General features: G+C 36.1%; 2 protein-coding genes across 14 annotated transcripts in view; one reads left to right on the top strand and one right to left on the bottom strand.

The window, feature by feature from the left end:
- ZUP1 (zinc finger containing ubiquitin peptidase 1) overlaps nucleotides 1–21491 on the top strand; it is a 54656-nt gene that overhangs the window by 20211 nt on the left and 12954 nt on the right. For 5 of the 12 annotated variants that reach the window (XM_082475261.1, XM_082475259.1, XM_082475264.1 and 2 more), the window contains exons 9-10: nucleotides 134–354; nucleotides 1888–2129. In XM_082475261.1, the coding sequence (XP_082331387.1) occupies nucleotides 134–354; nucleotides 1888–1935 (269 nt within the window). In that variant the 3' untranslated portion in view covers nucleotides 1936–2129. Of the gene's footprint in view, nucleotides 1–133; nucleotides 355–1887; nucleotides 2130–7867; nucleotides 9824–17314; nucleotides 19138–20192; nucleotides 21080–21491 lie in introns of those variants that run through there. The other 7 variants (XR_014267509.1, XR_014267510.1, XR_014267511.1 and 4 more) reach the window with 5 other exon arrangements.
- On the bottom strand, nucleotides 2274–20210 carry RSPH4A (radial spoke head component 4A; the record flags this gene model as incomplete). Of its 2 annotated transcripts, XM_082475205.1 has the most annotated exons (6): nucleotides 2274–5019; nucleotides 6538–6655; nucleotides 9876–10029; nucleotides 11106–11834; nucleotides 16863–17097; nucleotides 19534–20210. In XM_082475205.1, the coding sequence occupies 6 exons, from the start codon at nucleotides 20208–20210 to the stop codon at nucleotides 4782–4784; spliced, it is 2151 nt and encodes a 716-aa protein (XP_082331331.1). In that variant the 3' UTR covers nucleotides 2274–4781. The 2 variants fall into 2 exon arrangements, with proteins under 2 accessions (XP_082331331.1, XP_082331332.1); XM_082475206.1 differs by lacking the exon at nucleotides 9876–10029 and having other exon boundaries at nucleotides 4922–6655.

Here is a 21491-nt window from a genome sequence, read left to right on the forward strand (position 1 = left end):
GTGCGTGTGTATATATAGTAACTTACATCTGTATATAGCTGTACATATAGGTAGATATCACACACGCACACACACACACACACACACACACACACACATATATATATATAGCTCTTATTTGATTTTTTGATAGGTCATAGTCAAACAGTTGCTGGAATTGAAGAGAGAAAAAACCGAACATTATGTCTACTAGTATTTGATCCTGGATGTCCTTCTCGAGAAATGAAGAAACTCTTAAAACAAGACACAGAAGCTAGCAGTGTCAAGCAACTTCGGAAATTTGTGGGGAATTTAAAACATAAGCAGTACCAGATAGTGGCAGTAGAGGGTGTTCTTTCTTCAGAGGAGAAAATTGTAAGTATCTAAATATTTATTATGTGAAGCTTGGACAGGTTGAACTTCAGAGTATAAAATTTTTAGCTAACTCCTAACACCTCATTCTATAACATTAGGTTGGCGAAGATATTTTGTATGTCATTTAATTTCTGGAATGGACTTCTTTAAATTTCAAATGGTACCTAATTTTGTCAAATATTTTACTTGGAGCTTCATAAAAATATTTAATTTTATAATACATAATTTAATTTTTAGTGTCAGGGGAGTAATGAAAAATGACAACATATATGGTAAGAAGAAGCTAACTTAATCCAAGGAGTTCTAACTCATATTGGTCTCATAATTACTGTTCATTAAATGTGATTCTAGTGATTCCTGAGGCTCTATGTTAGGCACTTGGATATGTTGGATGAACTATTGGAGATATATATATCACACTATTGAGAGAGTGAAGTACTCTAATAGGGACATTTTTTTCTTTAAGATTCGAGAACTGTGCATACACATACACTTACTTCTTGGATATATACAATTCCAGAAATTAACTTCAGTACAGTTACCTCTTTATCCCTTGTATATTTAAGTGATGAGTAGTACATTATAGAAGAATTCCTAGGAATTGGAAACCCTCCACGTGTATAAACTGAAGCTATGTGGTAGCATATCAAGTCTAGAAAATACACAGTTCTCAAATCTTAAAGAAAAAAAAAAGTCCCTATTAGAGTACTTCACATTTGTTTCCCTCTAAAGAGAGAAGAGATAGAGCAGTAGAAAGGAGCGTTTATGAAGAATAATAGGATCATGAGGGAAAGGACTAAAATTGTTTGAAATGAGAGATAGAGCTAGAGTAATCTTTTCAGCATCACAACTTGGGATATAAAGGCAAGGACTGTTTAAGAGGTTCTTCAGTTTAATTACAATACATTAGAGGTTTCATTGCAATGACTTAAATACCAAAATTGCATTCATTTTTTTCACCCTATCATTAATTTGGCTGAATAAAGTTAGAGGTTAATTTTAACTGTTATAAAATACCAAGATGCTTGTTCACCAATATACAGATAACTTTTGACATCATAGGTGGGGTTAAGATGTTATGGAAAAGCCCAAGTGAACTTTTTGGCGGACCTAATATCATGGAGTCTAGCTGCACATTTTATTTAGCTGTTATCTTTCTGGTCTTGGAAAGTGAGACCTTGGTGGTGTTTCTCTGCTTGTAGCCCCGTCTCTATCTCTCCTTCTCTCTATTTTTACCTCTCTCTGACTTTTGAGCCAGGATTTTTACTTTTGATTCATTATTCCATAAAAAAGGTGATATTTTCTTTTTAATTATTTGTGTTTTGTCTTAATCTGGAATTTTCTTTAATTTTTTAATGGATTGGCTTTAAAAATGTTTTTCCTAATTTCCTAAATTTGAAGCTGTAATATTCCTTAAGGAATTTTCATTATCTTGGAAAAAATTCCAGATTTTTTTGTATTATATAATTAATACATATTTTAATTAATTGACTTCTCCCTTACTATTAATATTTTTAAAAATTTCTTTTCAAGGCCAGGAGACAAGCTTCTCAAGTCTTTACAGCTGAGAAGATCCCTTGAAGAAGTAAGCATTTCAGTGATTGTGGAATTTTACTTTATTTTCCAAATTCAGATGTTAAACTTTTAATACAACGTATGAATCTCTGAATTCTCTAAATACTCCATTTATAATTTAATTTCTAAAATTCTAAATTATACCTTTAGTACTCCATTGTTTAGTAGTTATTCCAATAAAATATCTTGTTTGCATTGTGGGTTTTATATTTCTTGTCTTATCCATGTTTCAGAAACTGGTTTTGTTTTATAGTCACATGACTATTTATTGGGTTCTTACTTGTGTTAGATAGTCTCAGTATTTTGCATGTATTAATTAGTTTAATCTAGAAAATAGTTCTGTGAGACAAGTACTGTTATTAGCCTGTGAGGAAGCTGAAACTCTGAGAGATTAGTAATTTGCCCAAGAAATTGGTCATAATCCAGAGTGTGAACCCAGACTGCGCACCTCCAAGCTCTTACCATTATAGCATTCTGCTTTCTTCTGTTATTATATATGTAATGAAATTCCCTCCTCACTACTTAGAAATAACCTTAATATTTAATAGGCATAGCTCTAAAAAGAGGGATTTGCTTTTGTTAAATATTTACACTCGTACTTATACAACTGTGATGTAGAGTGTTGTGTTTAATGTGTCCTTTAGGAAAGAAACTTTCAGATTCATGTTGGATTTGCCATGTAAGTTTGCAAGCTAGAATCCTACTCTGGCCAATTTAAGCAGAAGAGAATTCATTCAAATTATCAGAAGCTCACAGAATCCATAGATAACTAGGGAACTCTGCTAGAACAAAGGCAACAGTAGGGGCTAGAATATGGCATAATTTACAGTATGGTCAATCAGGTTAGGAGCAGAGGTAGAAAGTCTGCTCAAGTTTCAGATTCCAGAAAGGGCACATCTGATTAGCATGTGACCATATGCCATGGGACAGAGGCAATTTCTCAAAAGGAAATCCGGGTAGATGAAGAAATGGATATTAAATAACAAAAAAGAAAAGCAGTAAGTGTCTACTACCCCATGAAAAAACGAACAAGAACTTATTTGAATGAAGTTCTATAAATATTATTTATGGCGTCAAATACAGAAAGTTGCACTCCAAGAATGAATAATATGTATAGCTGATTCACTTTGTTATACAGCAGAAACTAACACACCATTGTAAAGCAATTATACTCCAATAAAGATGTTAAAAAAAAAGTTAGTGTGTATTAACAGCAAGAACTGACAAAACCATAAACTTCATATTCTTAAAAAATAATAATAATAATGTCAGCTGGAAAATTCTGGAAACCGTCGTTTCTAATATTCTGTCATCCAGACTGGTAAACAGGTTTCTACTCTATATCCCCATGCAGTTACACTCCTTCATGCCATCATTATCTCTTACCTAGACAATGTAATAACCTCCTAAATGGTCTCCCTGTCTTGATCCTCTGTCAGTCCATCTTCCACACGGAAGCCAAACCGTTCTAAAATACAAATGCGATTTTGTGACTTCTAGTTGAGTCCTCTTCATTGCTCATGGTTAAAATCCAAACATCCCACACAATCTGGGCCCTGCATACCTCTCCGGTTTCATCTCTCACCACTCTCAAAGTTTCACTCCTTTCCGCCTAAAGACCTTTGCCAAAATACAGCTGGTGCTACCTAGGGCCCTTACCCCCTTAGTTCTCCTCTTAGAAGGGCTTCCGCTTAGAAATGCTTCCTGAACTGCTCAAGTTTGGATTAAATGCACCTTCTAAGTGTTTGATAAGCAACGTTCCTCAAAGTATAGATTGCTGAGCTGCAAACCACCAGTCTTTGACAAGATAATTATAGAAGTTACAATTGCTGACATACTTTTATTCTATTTTACACAGATAATAGCCATGGATTAGAAGTTTTGTGTTTTTTTTTTTTTAATTGGTTCTTCACCACAGAGTTTGACAGACACTATCCTATGGTATAATATTTGTATCACAATACCTGCTATTCTAATTATCTACCTTTATATATTTCCCTCCTTGAATGTAAGCGCTAAGATTTCAGGAGCAATGTCTAGTTTTTAACAGTAGCCCCACAGTGCCTGGCACATCACATATAGAACTTAAAAATACTATTTTGGTGAATGGAAATAACTAATTTTAGAAAAGCAGTGGTAGAAAATATCAGTTTGAAGTCTTTGGATGTCCCAGCTAGCCATCTCTGTGCAAATTGTTTTCCCTGAAATCAGATAAAACCATAGGATGAAAGAAGTTACATTGAGACATTTCTTTAAGAAGCAACAAGTAAAAGAGTTAAAAAATTTGAGTGTTCCCACAGTCTTTGAGCAGGTGGTGGAGTTATATATCCTCTCCCCGCAGTGGGGGAATATATATATAGATGTACATACATACACACAATATTTGCACACAGTATCACAGATTGCTTAAGAACACATGCTCTAATTTAGTTATTATCAATATTTTTGGTCTCAGTATTCCTTGATGCTCAGAAAATATTTAAGTTCCCAAGGAGCTTTTGTGGGTTATTTCCATGTTTGCCGTATTAGAAATTCAACCTGAGACTTAAAAAAAAAAGAAAGAAAAAAATATAGAGGCACATATTCCATTAGCTGCAGCCATCAGAACAGTAATGTAAGAAAATGTCATTTAGCCTCTGAAAAATCCATTGAGTATTTTTCTAAAAGTACATGTTAATAGTTCCACATACGAAATTCCAAATTTTATATTTTCAAGGAATGATATTTTGCACATCAATAGTTACCTCTATATATATAGGCAACTATATATATATATATATATATATATAATCAGTCCCAAATAAGGAGTATGTGTGTATCAGTCTCATAAGACTGGGCTAATTTTATTTTTATTAGTCATAGTCATCTTCCTCATCTTCATCTTCCTCAGTTTCTTCATTTTCCTCTGTTGAATTTACAGCTGCTTCTTGTGCAGCCCTGAAAGCCTGCTCCTCTTCCACACTAGGGTCATCCATTTCTGTAATTTCTGGTCCACTGGGGTACTCTTGATAAACTGGTGGTGGAACTGGAGGTGTATAGCTGTCTGGACTATATTTATGACCCCAGCCTATGTAGAAATTTTCAAACTTTCTGTAAGTTAAAAAAAAAAAATGTAGATCATTGTATAATTTTTCAGTAAGAAAAATTGATCCTTCTTTTCTGTAAGGATACGGTACTTAGAGTATCATAGTCCCATAATGTTAAAACAGTACAGAATATTTTAAATGCATTAGAGATGAAATATCCCCAAATGAGCCTTCTACCACAGGGAATTACTATGATCCAAACTGCTTAAGCTGGTTAAGAAAACATAGGGCCAGACCCTGTCAAAAATGTACCCTACACCTGGACCACAGCCTTTCATCTTTTAATTATTTTCAGAAAAACAAAGCAACGAAGTTAAAAATTGCATACCTTCCTTAGAGTTAGAAAGACTTAAGAAGTTGCCAACCTTGAAAACTCTTGGCTGGGTGAGAAGTCGGGCTTGTGGTTAACAACCTATGTGTGATTTTTCAGGTCCATCCTTGAGCAATTACAAAAGCTTTACCTAGTTAGGCCTCACGGGGGGAAAACTGCCCTCTCCACCCCAGACTTGGTGCATAGCCAGTGCACTACAATCTCTAAGAGAGCGTTGTGGTCAAGGATCCTGGCCCCTCTGGCCTGTCATGCTCTTAACACAATTGTGTTCCTGGCCCAGGTGCCTTCATTCCCAGGCCTTTTCATCTGAGGCCTTCAGCAGAGGTCTTCTTCAGACCCCTTTGCCAAGGCTTCCTAATGAGGGTTGGGTGAGATAAGGGGAGACTTTATAGACACTTTCCCCTACTCTTGACTCAGTACCCAGTACTTTTCCCTAGCCCTCCCCACCTTTCTCTGGTCACAGGTCCTTAAAACTGCAAGAGCCTTATGTGGGGTCTTCCTTGTCACTGAGATGACCCCACAACTCTGCTGACCCATCTGACCTTCCACCAGTGTGCCATTCCATGGGGGCAAATGAAATGGGGTGGGGGGAGGGGGGGAATCAGTCCTTCAGCTTGGTTACACCATCACAGTAAGTGATTAAAGGCTTAACATTTTCATTTCTGGCTTGTTGCTTTAATGGCTACTCTGACATTTGGCCGCTCAGCTCTCCAGCTCAGCCGAGCTTCTGACGCTAGGTTATTAAGTAAGAAATGGAAGCATAAGACAAATGAAAATGTATGCTCTGGGTGAGGAATTAAAGGACGTTTACTATCCTCTTATCCTAATTCTTTTGAAAGTGATAGCCTAAATCATACATATTTTAAATTATCTTTTATCAAGATATCCAACAAAAATGATGAGATTTAAACTAATTTCAATACTGCTTAGAATTACCTCCATGAAATGAATATCAATTACTCAAATAATCATAGAAGAAAAAACATAATTTAGCCCCATTAATTGGATAATTCAGATGAAAAGGCAGAAGTCTGAATTGCTCTAATATTCTAAATTTGATGCTTTGTTGTATAAGATGGATGTTGTTTGAATTAATCTTATGCCATACACACTTGACATTCCAGTGATAACTTATAATTTCCAGAAGTTAAATAATCAAAATAATAGCCTTGTAAGTTGTCACATACTTACTTGCCATTGGAAAAGGCATATGCTCCAGTCCAAAGGTTGGATCTAAGGACTGCAATAGCATATTGAGGAATGAGATTTGAGGATAACCGTGCTGTCCAAGGCGGTGTATTCTGGATCTCTGTAAACCAAAGAGAAATTCAAAATAGACTTAACTCCTAAATAGACAAGGATATACTGTGTAACAGGAAAGCTGTATTTATAAATCTTAAAACACACACTTGACATAAAGTTAAAACATTAGCAGCTTAACATAAGATCAAGAGGGTATTATATGAACGTTGTAGAAAAATGAAATTTGAAAAAAAAATGTGTGTGTATACATATATATATGTACACACACACACATATATATGTGTATATATATATATGTGTGTGTGTGTACATTTGTAAAGCAGAGAAAATAAGTTTTACAAAAGGAGGCCTATGTGGCGGAGGGAAAAATACATGATGACCAAATCATTATTATGAAAGAGAGCTAGGGTTATAAGCATGAATGCTCCAAAACTGAATAGGAAGAAAAAAAGAATATGAAAACAATAGTAGATTAGAAAAAAAAAAACAGTACCTCATATTTTAACTACGTCATGTGTTTATGATCTGTAGAATGCAAAACAAGAATGATAAAAAAGATAACTATCAGCATTTCCACTAAGAGGTAGAGCCACCTTATACTTCCTCTGCAGTGCACTCCTGCAACCTCTGTCCTAGACAGTTCTTGGTGGGGCCAGCTACATTACATTCTTTATTCCCACCATGTACTGTATGTGTGTGTGTGTGTGTGTGTGTGTACACAGGTTTCCCCTGCTATCCAAAAGTAGAGCATTCCTATGAAACCTTTTGTAAGCTGAAATGACATAGAGCGAAGAAGCAATTACCTTAGGACACATCTTGCTAATGGATTGACAAGATTAACTGAGATAAAGCATAGACGCTCACAAGCACAGTTCAAAGCTATGGCAACTTGATGCTGAGATGCTGCGTGGAGTTCCTGGAGAAGGAGCTTGGAGGTGCCCCTCTGACAGACTGAAGTGTGTGCTGCTTCTGTAACTGCTCACTGCAAAACAAGTGCTGAACGCTATTTTTGCCTTTTTTTTTTTTTTCTTCGTAATAAGAGAAAATCCTCTGGATTTCTATCAGTGAAAATAGTTACTAATGTAGTTCTCTCATAAAAGCAAAGTGGTGGAGGCTATCTTTTGAAAAGCAGGAAATACCTGTGTATATATACATATATAGTATCAATATATAGAGAGTATTTGGTATATATATAAAAATATATATTACATTGTATACATACATAGTACGGCATACCTTGTTTTATTGTGCTTAACAGGTATGGAGTTTTTTACAAATTGAAATTCTGTGGCAACCCTGCATCAAGCAAGTCTGTTGACATCATTTTTTCCAACAGCATTTGCTCACCTCGTGTCTCTGTAACATTTTGGTAGTTCTCTCAGTATTTCAAACTTTTTCATTATTATTGTATTTGTTATGGTGATCTGTGATCAGTGATCTTTAATGTTACTATTGTAATTGTTTTGGGGTACCACAGACCATGCCCATGTAAAACAGATAACTTAATTCTATAAATATTGTGTGTGTTCTGACTGCTCCAACAATGGTGAATTATGTTGTGCACCAGGAACTAATATTGTGCTGTAGGTCAATTATACTTCAAAACAAACAAAAAAGCTCATAAAAAAAGAGATCAGATTTGTGATTACCGGAGATGGTGGGTTGTCGGAGGGGGAATTGAAATTGAAGGAAGGTGGTCAAAAGGTACAAACATCCTAATAAGTAGGTACTAGGGATGTCATGTACAACATGATTAATATAATTAACACTGATGTGTGTTATATATGAAAGGTGTGAATAGAGTAAATCCTGAGAGTTCTCGTCACATCACAAGGAAAATGTTTTTTCTTTTTTCTTTTTTAACTATATGAGATAATGGGTGGTGACTAAACTTATTGTGGTAATCATTTTGTGATGTATTTTAGTCAAATCATTATGTCTTACACCTTAAACTTATACAGTGCTGTATGTCAATTATATCAATAAAACTGGAAGGAAAAAATAAATAAATGGGAGAATTTAACAAATAAAATTAAAAAAAGAAAAAAGAAAACCTGGAAAGGATTCACCTTTCTAGATGCCTTTAAGAACATATATGATTCATGGGAAGTGGTCAAAATATCAACATTAACAGGAGTTTGGAAGACATTGATTCCAACTCTCATGGATGACTTTGAGGGGATCAAGACTTCAGTTGGAGGAAGTAATTGCAGATGTGGAAATAGCAAGAGAACTGTAATTAGAAGTGGTGCCTGAAGATGTGACTGAATTGCTGCAATCTCATGATAAAACTTGAATGGATAAGGAGTTGCTTCTTATGGATGAACAAAGACAGTGGTTTCTTGACATGGACATGGAATCTACTTCTGGTGAAGATGCTGTGAAGATTGTTGAAACGAATACAAAGGATTTACAATATGACATAAACTTAGCTGATAAAGCAGTGGCAGAGTTTGAGAAGATTGACTTCAATTTTGAAAGAAGTTCTGTGAGTAAAATGCTATCAAACTGCTTTGCATGCTACTGAGAAATCATTTGTGAAAGGAAAAGTCAATGTGGTAAACTTCCTTATCGTCTTATTTTAAGACCTCAACCTTCACCAACCACCACCCTGATTAGTCATCAGCCATCAACATCAAGGCAAGACTCTCCATCAGTAAAAAGATTATGAGTCGCTGAAGGCTCAGATGATGGTTAGCATTTTTTAGCAATACAATATTTTTTTCTTCCAGTTTGATCTCTTTTTCTTTGAGTTTGCATGTATATTTGTGTTTTTTTTTGACTATAATTGACCTACAACACTATGTTCCTGTTACACAACATAGTGATTTTTTTCTATACATTTCAAAATGATCACCACGACAAGTTTAGCCACTTTGTATGTCACCATACAAAGACCTTTTTATTTGGACTATATTCCCCACACTGTACATTTCATACCCTTGACTCATTTATTTTGTAACTGGAAGTTTGTACCTCTTAATGTCCCTCACCTAATTCTCTCATCCCCCCACAATACAGTATTTTTTAATTAAGGTATGTACATATTTGGGGAAATAATGTTATTGCACACTTAATAGACTACAGTAGAGTGTAAACAAAACTTTTACATGCACTGGGAAACCAAAAAATTATTGACTCACTTTATTGCAGTGGTCTGGAATTTATCCCGCAATACCTCCAAGGTCTGCTTGTATGTACATGTGTACATAATTATGTATGCCTATACACACACACACACACACACATAGTGTGTGTAAAATTACCTAAATCTTCAGAGATTGGTGTCAAGAGAGGAGGCCCTACTTCCTGTTCTATGTAGTCAGTCTCTTCTCTTTCTTCTTCTTCTTCTTCTTCTTCTTCTTCTGCTTCTTCTTCCTCCTCACTTTTTTGTATGGGGTTGAACCAATTACAGCGACCCTGGGTATAAATATTGGAAGATTTAGTAGTCTAACAAGGACCTTAAAATATCAAAATATTCTTTTGGATTGAAGTAATTATCTGCATGACATCCCATTATGTGGCATATTGATCATTCATTCAACATATATTTACCAAAAGCTGTTTTGATCAATGTTATTTTAAGCAAAAGACTGTACTATTTATTTCAAGAATCTGCCCACTTCTTGAAGTTACAGAACATTTATATATTAAAATCATTAGAACCTTAGTGAAGAAGGTAATAATGCATTTTACTGATTTTTGTGCAGGTAAGGTACTATTATTATTATTAATAACAAAAATGTGATAATAAGATTAGGTATGGAGTTTGGGGCTTATAATTTCTCATTTAATTAACTCATCTAGAGGTATTTAAGAATATCTCTTATGTACATCAAAGTATGATGAAGATTTTCTACCTGCAGAGGAGACAGTTTAACAGATTGATTAAGAGTATGGACTCTGGATCCATTCTGCCCATTCACATCTGACCCTGTTGTTTATTAGCTGTATTCCCCTTGTGACATTTCCTAAACCCTCTGCCTTAATTTCCTCCTCTGTAAAATAAGGATATTAGTCTTTCATACAGTTGTGAGTTTTAAATGAGATAATACATATAAAGTGCTATTAAGAACAACTGGCAGAATAGGTTCTATGTAACTGCTATAGAACACTGTTTACTTGTTTTTGTTAGAATCTTTTATCATTCTTGGCAAAATAAGTTCCTTGTATTATAAAAATAGAATAAAAGAACTCTTACCAAAATTAATGTACCATCTATATTTAACATATAAAAAATAATTTCACAACACACCTAAATCTAAATCCTTATGTAACTTGTCAAATACTCCATAGAAATATTTATTTTATTTACATTTGGATCACAGGTCTATACTACTTGGCAATTATACAGTACTCTGTGTTTTCACTAGGTTTTTTAATTGTCTCTGTCTGGAGTCTGAAGGCCTTTGTCTTGTATATATTGTATGCATTGTAGACAGAATTAATAAATATTTGCTGACTAGATGATAGACTGAGAATTGCAAAGCCCCTACCTGAGGGAGTATATGTTGTACATGATGAACCCAATTGGATAGGGATTCCACTAGATCAATCACTTGGATGCCTTCAAAATCAGGGTTTTCTTCAAAGCTATCTCGCCTGCCTTCTGTTTCTTCCTCCTCTTCTTCTTCTTCACCAAAATGATAGAATCCTACAGGGCTGACATGAGTCCCTGCTGAAATTCTGGCAATTTGTGCTCGTAAGTAATTACTCTCATTTCCTGGGAAGGGTGGGTAGCTTATGATGGGGGTATCCAATCGCCCAGTGAAAAATTTCTTGATTTTTCTTGCAATAACAATTTGTGCAGGTGTAACTGCTGGTAACTTCACCCATGGTCTTCCTGGTTCATTGCAAACAAAATAGACATATTTGTTGGCACCTGTTCTGCTTTCTTCCTTTGGAATAGCCTGTGGGGCCTTGTAAAAGGACCTTGGTAATTCATCTTCATCAGCTTCACTGTCTCCATTGTCCCTCTCTTCAGGTACATCTTCCTCTTCCACCTCCTCTTCATCTTCTCCCTCATGGAATTCCACTTCAGCTACAATATAATTCATTTCCAGACCTAAGATCTTACCCCAGAAACGACATTTTTGGATTGGGTGGGTATCAGTAAGCTGCTTGAGGGCAAGAAATATGCGATAAGTCTCATCTGTGCCCAAACCAACTCCAGCTTGTTCAAAATAAAAAGCTGACTCCATTACATTTGGAAGAGAGTGTTCTGCCTGGGAATACAATTGCTGTGATTAATATTTTATCCATAAGAGAACTGCTTGCAGTCTACATTAATGTGATCCCTATTTTTAAAAGCCATGACATTTTTCACAGAACTAGATAATTAATTCGAAAATTTATATGGAACTACAGAAGACCCAGAATTGCCAAAGCAATCCTGAGGAAAAAACAAAGCTGGAGGTATAACCCTCCCAGACTTCAGACAATACTACAATGCTATAGTAATCAAATCAGCATGGTATTGGCACAAAAACAGACATATAGATCAATGGAACAGAATAGAGAGCCCAGAAATAAACCCACACACCCATGGCCAATTAATCCACGACAAAGGAGATAAGAATATACAATGGAGAAAAGACAGTCTCTTCAGCAAGTGGTATTGGGAAAGCTGGACAGCTACATATAAATCAATGAAATTAGTACACTCCTTCACACCATATACAAAAATAAACTGAAAATGGCTTAAAGACCTGAATATAAGTCACAACACCATAAAACTCCTAGAAGAGAACATAGGCAAAACAGTCTTGGGCATAAATCATAGCATATTTTCTTAGATCAGTCTCCCAAGGCAAAAGAAATAAAAGCAAAAATAAACAAATGGGACCTAATCAAACTTACAAGCTTTTGCATAGCAAAGGAAAACATTAACAAAACATAAAGACAACCTAGGGAATGGGAGAAAGTATTTGGAAATAATGCTGCTGACAAGGGGTTAATATCCAAAATATACAAACAGTTCATACAACTCAATATCAAAAAACAAACAACCCAATCAGAAAATGGGCAGAAGACCTAAATAGACATTTCTCCAAAGAAGACATACAGATGGCCAACAGGCACATGAAAAGATGCTCAAAATCACTAATTATTAGAGACTACAAATCAAAACCACAATAGGTATCACCTCACACTGGTCAGAATAGCTATCATCAAAAAATCTACAAGGAGAAAAGGAACTCTCCTACACTGTTGATGGGAATGTAAATTGGTGTAGCCACTATGGAAAACAGTATGGAGGTTCCTTAAAAAATTTAAAATAGAACCACCATATGATCCAGCAGTTCCATGCCTGGGTATGTATCTGAAGAAAACAAAGACACTAACTGCAAAAGATATGTGTACCCTGATGTTTATAGCAGCACTATTTACAATAGCCAAGACATGGAAACAACCCAAGTTCCCATCGACAGACAACTGGTTTAAGAAGATGTGGTATGTGTATACAATGGAATACTACTCAGCCATAAGAATGAACTATTGCCATTTGCAGCAACATGGATGGACCTAGAGAATATCACACTAAGTGAAGTTAGACAGGGGAAGACAAATATTATATATCACTTATATGTAGAATCTAAAAACTAATGTAAATGAATCTATATACAAAACAGAAACAGACTCACAGACACAGAAAATAAATTTATGGTTACCAAAGGGGAAAGGGAGGGGAGGGATAAATTAAGAGTATGGGATTAACAGATACAAACTATTATACATAAAATAGATAAGCAACAAGGATTTACTGTATAACACAGGGAACTATATTCAATATCTTGTAATAACCTATCATGGAAAAAAAAAGTCCAACATCCTCTCCTTATAAGAAGTATTTAAGTGGCCCCTTTAATATCTTGAAATAATAAAATATACCATACAGTAATATGTATAAAATAGATAACCAATAAGAACCTGCTGTAGTAAAAAAAATAAAATAAAATTCAAAAAAAATAAAAAAAATAAAATGCCATATTTGCCAAATAAATAAATAAATATAGCAAAACCTACCTACAGATATTTAGAAAAAAATTTTTATAAATATATGTTTATATATGTTTTTATATATTATCATACATTTACTAAATAAATATTTATAATATGGATATGGTAAGATATAGGGTAAATAAAAATCAATATGGGTGTAATATACAGGATAAATAAAAGGAATGTATAATAAGATAAATGCTCAGGCATGACTACATTTGAAGACATAATTTAGTCAAATGCTTGCTCTACTTATGATAAATAATTTTGGGTTTAAAATGAGAAAAGCAGAAATAATTCCAAAAAAGAAATACAGGAAAATAAAAACAGAGTCTCAAGTGAACTCTAGAAAAACATTTTTGAGAAAGTAGAAAATAACCTTAACTGAGCTAGGGATAACTTGGCAAGACAACCTTTAGACCCTGAGAAATTAAGAGCACTTTGCTCTTCTTACAAATGATCTGCTCTTATTTGTATTATAACTTGAGTTGAAAAATAGAGTGTCAAAATAAGCATAATGATTTTTTTCAATCCTAATCTCATCTGATTGTAAGACTGTTTCTTTGGGATCTATTGCACCACGCATTCTTGATCCTACTCTGTCCTCTATAACTATTTCTTCTTAGTCTTTTTAATTAATTGAGGCCTAAATATGGGTGTCCTCAAAATTTCAGTCATCTCATCACTCAGCACTTTATGCTTAGAAGATTTCTCCCACACCACCCCAAGTGATATGTGGTTTTTAAAATCTACTTCTCTCACTCTGACTTCTCTCCTACATTTCACACCCTTATTCCTAGCCAACTACGAGAACTTTCAATCTGAATATTTTCCAAAGATATCACCATCACTCAGTTTCCCGAACTAGAAAGTTCAGTCATCCTTGCTCCCTCTGACTCCCTTGACTCTCATATTTAGTTAAAGTCCTATTGATTCCACCACCTAAAAAGCTCTTTAACATGCTAGTCTCCACCCGGACTACTTGTCCTGTCACAGAAGTCTTCTAATACTGTCTTACTTGTTCCCATTCAAACGCTTCTTTCATTCTGCTCCACGTTACTACCAAAGTTATGTTCCTAAACCATAAGTCAGACCATGCTTTCTCTACTAAAAGCCTCAATTTCCCACTGTATGCAAGAGATCAATTTCTTATCAATACACAGTGAGCAGTCTAGCTTTAAAGCACCTTGCTTGCTTCATTTCCTTCACTCAAAATCCCTCAAATCTGAAGTCAGTTTCCCAAATGCTAAATAATCTTTCCTGACATTTTATTGTGCTTTTGGCCCAGAATTTTATGCCTTATAGTCTTCACCTGGTGAACTTCTACTTATCCTTCATGATCCAAATGAAATATCACTACCATTACAAAGCGTTGCCCAGATCCTAATAGCAAAGTTAGTTGATCATAGCTTGTCAAAACAATGCAATAGTAACTGCTACTATTCATTAAGTTTCTAGGATGTGCCAGATCCTTTATATATAGGACCTCTACCCCTCAAGTTGTTGCCATGTGATTATCCCTGAGGCTTGGAAAGGTTTAGTCATTTAGAGTCACACAGAGAATAAGTGATTGAACTAGGATTCAAATTCAGATCTAATTCGAAAGCCCCTGTTTTTTCCACCATATCTCTATTACTGCAGTAGTCAAATAACTTTACAATCTTTTTTTACCTCTTTCACTAGACTGTGACCAACGTAAAGTTAGAAAAGTCTTTTATGTGTATATCTCAGTACCTAGCATGCAGTAGGTATGTTTGTAAATCAGTGGGTGAAGGAATAAATGAATGCTGAAGACTAAGAACAGGAATTCTGGTGTGGTCAAAGACATGAATAGAAATATTAATACTCTAAACATATCAGTCTGGGACAGAGTTCCAAGAGCTAACTGTCTTCCTGTTCCTGCATATTTCTACTCTCTGAGGCAGAGCTTTTTATCTTCATCTGATGACTTGGTTCAGCCTTTCTCTAAAACCAATCCTACTCTTTATTAGGAGGAATTGATGGAATCTGGTTAAGAGGCTCAGGTTCCAGGATCAAAACAGCTTATCTGTATTCTCATCCCAAAACCTAGTTCAGGACGAAGATCCCTGCCTTGTAATACTGTGCCTATAGATAGTGCAGTGCCCTATTCTCATACTGGAGTCTAACCTTCTTTGATAAACTCCTGCATGAGAGTGCCTGCCTTCTGTTTGGTCCCCACATGCTGTTTGCCCCCAAACTTGTCAATACTATATGTGGCTACATAATCAAGTGTTTGGAGTAAGATATTTTTAGGAAAGGTCAGCCAATATCAAATCCTTGACACCTATCACTTGTTCTTTCTGAGTATTCTATATCTCACTGTGTCAATTTGTGTCTCCCTATAACAAACAGCTAAGGAGCTCTAGAGGGTATACCTACTGTGCATATCCCTACTCCTCCTCTTTCTTTGACTGAATTCTATGTCCTTTTCTGAACATATTTTACTCCAAACATCAAATTTGCAAGTATGAGGACAGTTTTAAATAGTCTAATGGTAACAGAACATAGAAGCTCAGTAGATGTACAGTATAAATTACTCAGTAGAATAAATTTCAAATATGCAGGCATTTAGGAAACAGTAGTGTATACTGATTTGAAATATTTGGAGGTAAAATTTCAGTGATACAGCTGATTTTATTCTCGAATGATACCTTTTTATCTCTGTCACCAACTTTGTAAATATTTTCAGCAATTTATCTATGGGGATTAAAAGAAATATTTTATTTCTCTCCTCTTCTATTATGTCTCATTGACATACTATATATACTGTCAAGACACAATATGAAGAAGTAGCCTTGGAAGAGAATGCAAATGACATTAGAAGTTCTTTTAATTTTTCCAGTAAATTAAAGGGAAAAATATGCAACCTGATTTAAAGCCTAATTTTAAATTATGTGACATTTATTCATTCATTCAGCAAATATTTAATAAGAAACAGCTACACACTCAGATCTGTACCAGGTACTTTGGAGAATATAAAACATGAAGAAAACACTTTCTCTGATATCAAGCAGTTTAACCCTACAAACATATAAAACAGCTAAGCCTCTGAAATACTAAAACACTATGTGAAAACATAAGAAACTCTAACCAAGGAAATGAGTGGTGTGAAATGAGGTTGCAATACTATTTAGTAAGCTATAAAAGGCAGTGGATATGAATTTAAAGCCACACCCCACTCACCTCAAAACCCTAAGATTGACCTATTCAAATTTACAGGAGTGACTTACTATTTCATCTTCCATTTCTTGGTCAGCTCCTTCTAAATTTCCCTGGAGAAAAAGAGCTTTTTGCTCCTCTGCTATTTCATAGGTTGGAAGCATCTCATTCTCATTTTGGAGTGTATCCAGTTTTTTACTAAAATGTTCCATCTTCACATCTTGGCTAACATTTTCAATGATGTCCACAGCATTTTCAGGACGCTTATCTAAGACCTTGGTCAGCATTTCAGAAAGATGATCATATCTACCCAAAAAGAGAAAATTCCAGATAATAACCCTGTCAGAAGCATTTGAAAAACATTTCATGCATTCTCAGTGGGTTTTTAGGAAACTTCAAGAACTCGAAGACTTTAGAGATTTTTAGTGGAAAAACACAGTAACTTCTACCACTGCCAAGAAAAACTTTGAGCATAAAATAAATCAAAGCAAGTTCTCTATTTTTTTTTTTTTTTTTTTGGCAGTGCTGCGTGGCTTATGGGATCTTAGCTCCCTGACCAGGGATTGAACCAGCACACCCTGCACTGGAAGGCGAAGTGTTAACCACTGGACCGCCAGGTTAGTTATTTTATTTTTTCTTTAATATCTGTATCTATCTAATGGATCTTAAGAATGTCAAAGAAAAATATGTAGATTATATGGGCAACCAATGTGAAGACCAGCTTACAAATATTATATATGAAGAATATCATATTCTTTCTCAAAATATTGCTATTTTTATAAATGAACAGAAATATTATTACTGGCAAAAAAGAAGCAAGCAATGATTTTCTGTAGGCTTTTTATTCAACAATGTGAAATTTTGTATTTTAGGCAAATATTGTTTTAATTGCAACAACAACAACAAAACAGCTTTCATGGCTGTCAAATAAGGTCTGCATATAAGAGATGGAGTTAAAGTTGTCCTTTACTAAAAGCCATTTTTAACTACAGGCTCTAAAGCACTTAGAAAATAATAGTGAATATTATGGAAGGTATTCATTTGTTACCTCAGAGACTTAATATTTGGAAATTAAATTAAATTTAGCTATTTAAGTAATGTCAGTTCCAAAATCATTCAGTAAACGAAATTTTCCCATTTTTTGTTTTGTATTCAGTTTTAAATTGTGAACTTTCAAGTGTTTATAATGAGCTCTTTTGGCATTTTATCAAAGTTTGTAAATTCATGCTTGTTATTTAACCCAGGGAATTGTGACAAGAAGTTTATATCAGTAATTCAAATAGAATCCACTGCTAAGCAGCAAATCACATCCCTGAAACTTAAGTAAATTGTAGTTAAAAACAGTAATTTATAAATAATATTTTAATTTGGGTTTTGTGAAGATTTCTCACATCAAATATTCATTGGTTTCTTATTCTTCAGACTTTAAAATTATATCTCATATTTTTAAAAGCCAAGTAATAGCTACAAACATTTGCCACATACTGTATATTGAATGGGCATTCATTTAATGTTTGCTGATTAATCGGGAGGCATCTCAGCAAATTACATGGTGGATTAACTAGATTCAAAAGGTCAGGGCTGTGTTTCCTGTACTTCCATTCATTTATTCATTCTTTATTCAGTAAATAGCTGATAGCACTGTGCTAGGCATTAAGTATATAGTGGTGTACAAAACTCACATGGTCCCTGCACTCTGAAGGCCTGCACTTTAGTGGGAGAGTCAGACATTAAATATAAGTCTATAAGTCTATGTACAATTATAAATGGCCTTACGTGCTATGAAGGAAAGAATAGGCGGTTACAATAGAGTTCTGTGGAAGTTGACTTCTAAAAGATGAGAAGCCAGCCAGGCAAAGACTTAGAAAGACTTAGGGCAGAAGCCTTTCAGGCAGAGGGAGCAGCATGGGAACTGAAGAGGCCATGTGGCTAAAGCATAGCGAGGGAAAGGTAAGAGTCAGTGAGTGCTGTAAGCCAGAGAAATCTTGAGCAAATTAATTTTTCCATGACTTAGTCCCCTCACTTAAAAAACAAGTGGATTGTATTAGATGTTTTCTCAAGTCCCTTCTAGCCCTAAAATTCTGTTGACTCTATTTTTATGTAACCCTGGCAGCAAGAATCTCTAGAAATCTATACTCAACGATAAGATCTGAATTTTAGCTATAATGGGATGGTCAGAACATTCCTGGGCCATTGATCACCACATTTTAAGAGATCTGGATAAAATGGCATGTACTTTTGGGTGGCCTGTATAGCGACCAATTCTCCTGGTTTGCCTAGGACTGAGAGGTTTCTCAGGATGCAGAACTTTCAGAGCACAATCAGGACAGTTCCAGGTTAACACAGGTCATTTATCACCCTAGCACTGGCCTGGGTGGGGACTCAAAACCAAGCCATATAAGCACTTAGAATGCTTAGATTTTGGTAGACAGTCCTTTTTTACAAGCATCTTGGAGAGATGCTTGGACTTCACTATCTTTATGGTTTCTTTCAAACCCCAGACTCCATAATTCCTAGATTTTATTTCTGTGCACCTAGGGTCTTTAAAGAAGCTAGAAGAATCCCCACCAGTGACCTATTTTGAGTCCTATGATACAAAGAGTTATTAAGTCACTCTCTCACTCATACAGACTTCTCAGATATATTTCTATTCACCCACAGAAACACATCCCCACACAGAGATACTCATACCCCCTTTCTTTTGCCAAATTTCTCCCCCAACCCCCTTCCTCCAAGACTTACAGATTTAAGCCCGACTTGCTACTGGACTTTAGTAGGTAAGCCTTAGCATTCTGAATGGCAATCTCAAGCATGCTGGGGGCCACTTCAGAAGCCCCAGGCTCAGGCTGAGCCAGATCATAGTTACTGTTTGAGTCTTCTTCTTGAAAAATGTCAAATCTCAGCTCTTTCCGTTTAGAGTTGTTGTAGCTCACATCCCTCGGTCCATACAGGTGACATTTGGTTTGCTGAGATTGATGAAAAGTGTTTCCCTCTGATTGGCATGTTTGATGAGGAGTTGATTCTCCTTTATCAGATGACTGTTCCAAATGGTCAAAGTGAGGTGTCCCAGCTTCAGAAATCACACTAGTGGTCTTGTCTGACTGCCATGGTGCCATAAGGTCCTGCACGGCCAGAGCCAGGGGAGAAGGAGTGGAAGAGGGCTCCTGAGATGGGGAAGGTGGAGATGACACACCTGGTCCTACGAGGTCATCCACAGGCGTGCTGGCTCCAGATTGGGGGATCCCAGGAGGTCTGCTCCTGGGCTGGGGTCCGGTTTCCGGCCCCTGCTCCGACTCTGAGGCCTCGGATAACCCAGGTTCAGGATCTTGGGAGGTTGTTACCATTTCTTCCCACGGCCGCCCTGTTTCCCCAAGTTCTTGGTGTTCTATTTTTTGTTTCAGGGGGGTCGAGTCTTCCATGGAAGGAGTCAAGAGAAAAAAAGTTCTGGATGAAGGGGGCGTGCAGATATGGAAGGAGGCAACGCAAGGCAGTGGCTTTGCTTAGGTCTGCTAGGCGATTTCTGGGTCCTAGTCGCTCTGCAAGTCGCAGCGTCCTATCTCCATAGCAACCCCAGGCAGGGTTCCCCCTAAGAGAAATAACACACATCTGTTGCCAGGATTCTAGGGAGGAGACCAAGAAAGATGAAAATCCTAGATTTGTGATTTGGTGGAGCCTCTGCTCCTCTACCTAGCTCAGCCAATCCAATCTGCAGTCCATCAGTCGCGGTTGGAAATCTGAGAACTGGTCCGACGCAGAGAGGAGGAGCCGCGACCCGGCGGGATGATTTTCAGGGTCTGATAGTTTGATTCAAGTTGCACGTTGAGGAGTGAGTCCTGCATTAGTGGAGGGACAATACATTTACAGAGCTTGTGTGTGTGTGTGTGTGTGTGTGTGTGTGTGTGTGTGTGTGTGTGTGTGTGTGTGTGTGTGTGAGAGAGAGAGAGAGAGAACGAGAGAGAGAGGGAGGGAGAGAGAGAGAAAGGAGGGATGGAGGGACGGAGGGAGGGGGAGACCTTGGTAATGTTGAGGTGCAGGTGGCAATGAGACTCTAGTGTGCAGAACATCAGAGTCCAAGACCCACTTAGAGGGCAAAGGTGTCTCATCTGTGCCAACCAAACTTGGGCAACTGTTGAACAATAAACAAGGAAGTCCTGATTTTTGCTCTTCTCCCTCTTGTGGAATCTGCCAGATGAGTAGGCAGAAAATTACCTTCAAGGAGAAGGCAGTGCAGAAGCTTATCCTATATAAATAAACAATTCATGGGTTACCTGCTTCCTAATAATTGAAATTCAAATTAACCCTAAAGCTATATTAGTATAGTGTAACCTTTATTTGATAATATGAATGTGAATTCATAATTTTGCAATATTTAAGATCATGACTATTAATTCATATTATTCCATCTCCAACATAAAGAAGGTATAGAGGATGGAACCATATCTGGCCTTGACTAAAAACTGTAAATTAAAGTCTTTTTTTTTAAGATTACAATTTTAAAAAAATTTTTTTGGCTGTGTGGCTTGTGGGATTTTAGTTCCCTGACCGTTGGCAGTGAGAGCAGAAGAGTCCTAACCACTGGACCACCAGGGAATTCCCTAATTAAAGTCTTTAATGTTAATTTGTTCTGTATCTCTCTCTCTTTTAAAATAAACCAATTAATACTTGATATAACTTCCAATTAGCAACATGTTGGTCATAAA

This window comes from Balaenoptera physalus, assembly GCF_965194825.1.
Source record: "Balaenoptera physalus genome assembly, chromosome: 9".
Lineage (NCBI taxonomy): Eukaryota > Metazoa > Chordata > Mammalia > Artiodactyla > Balaenopteridae > Balaenoptera > Balaenoptera physalus.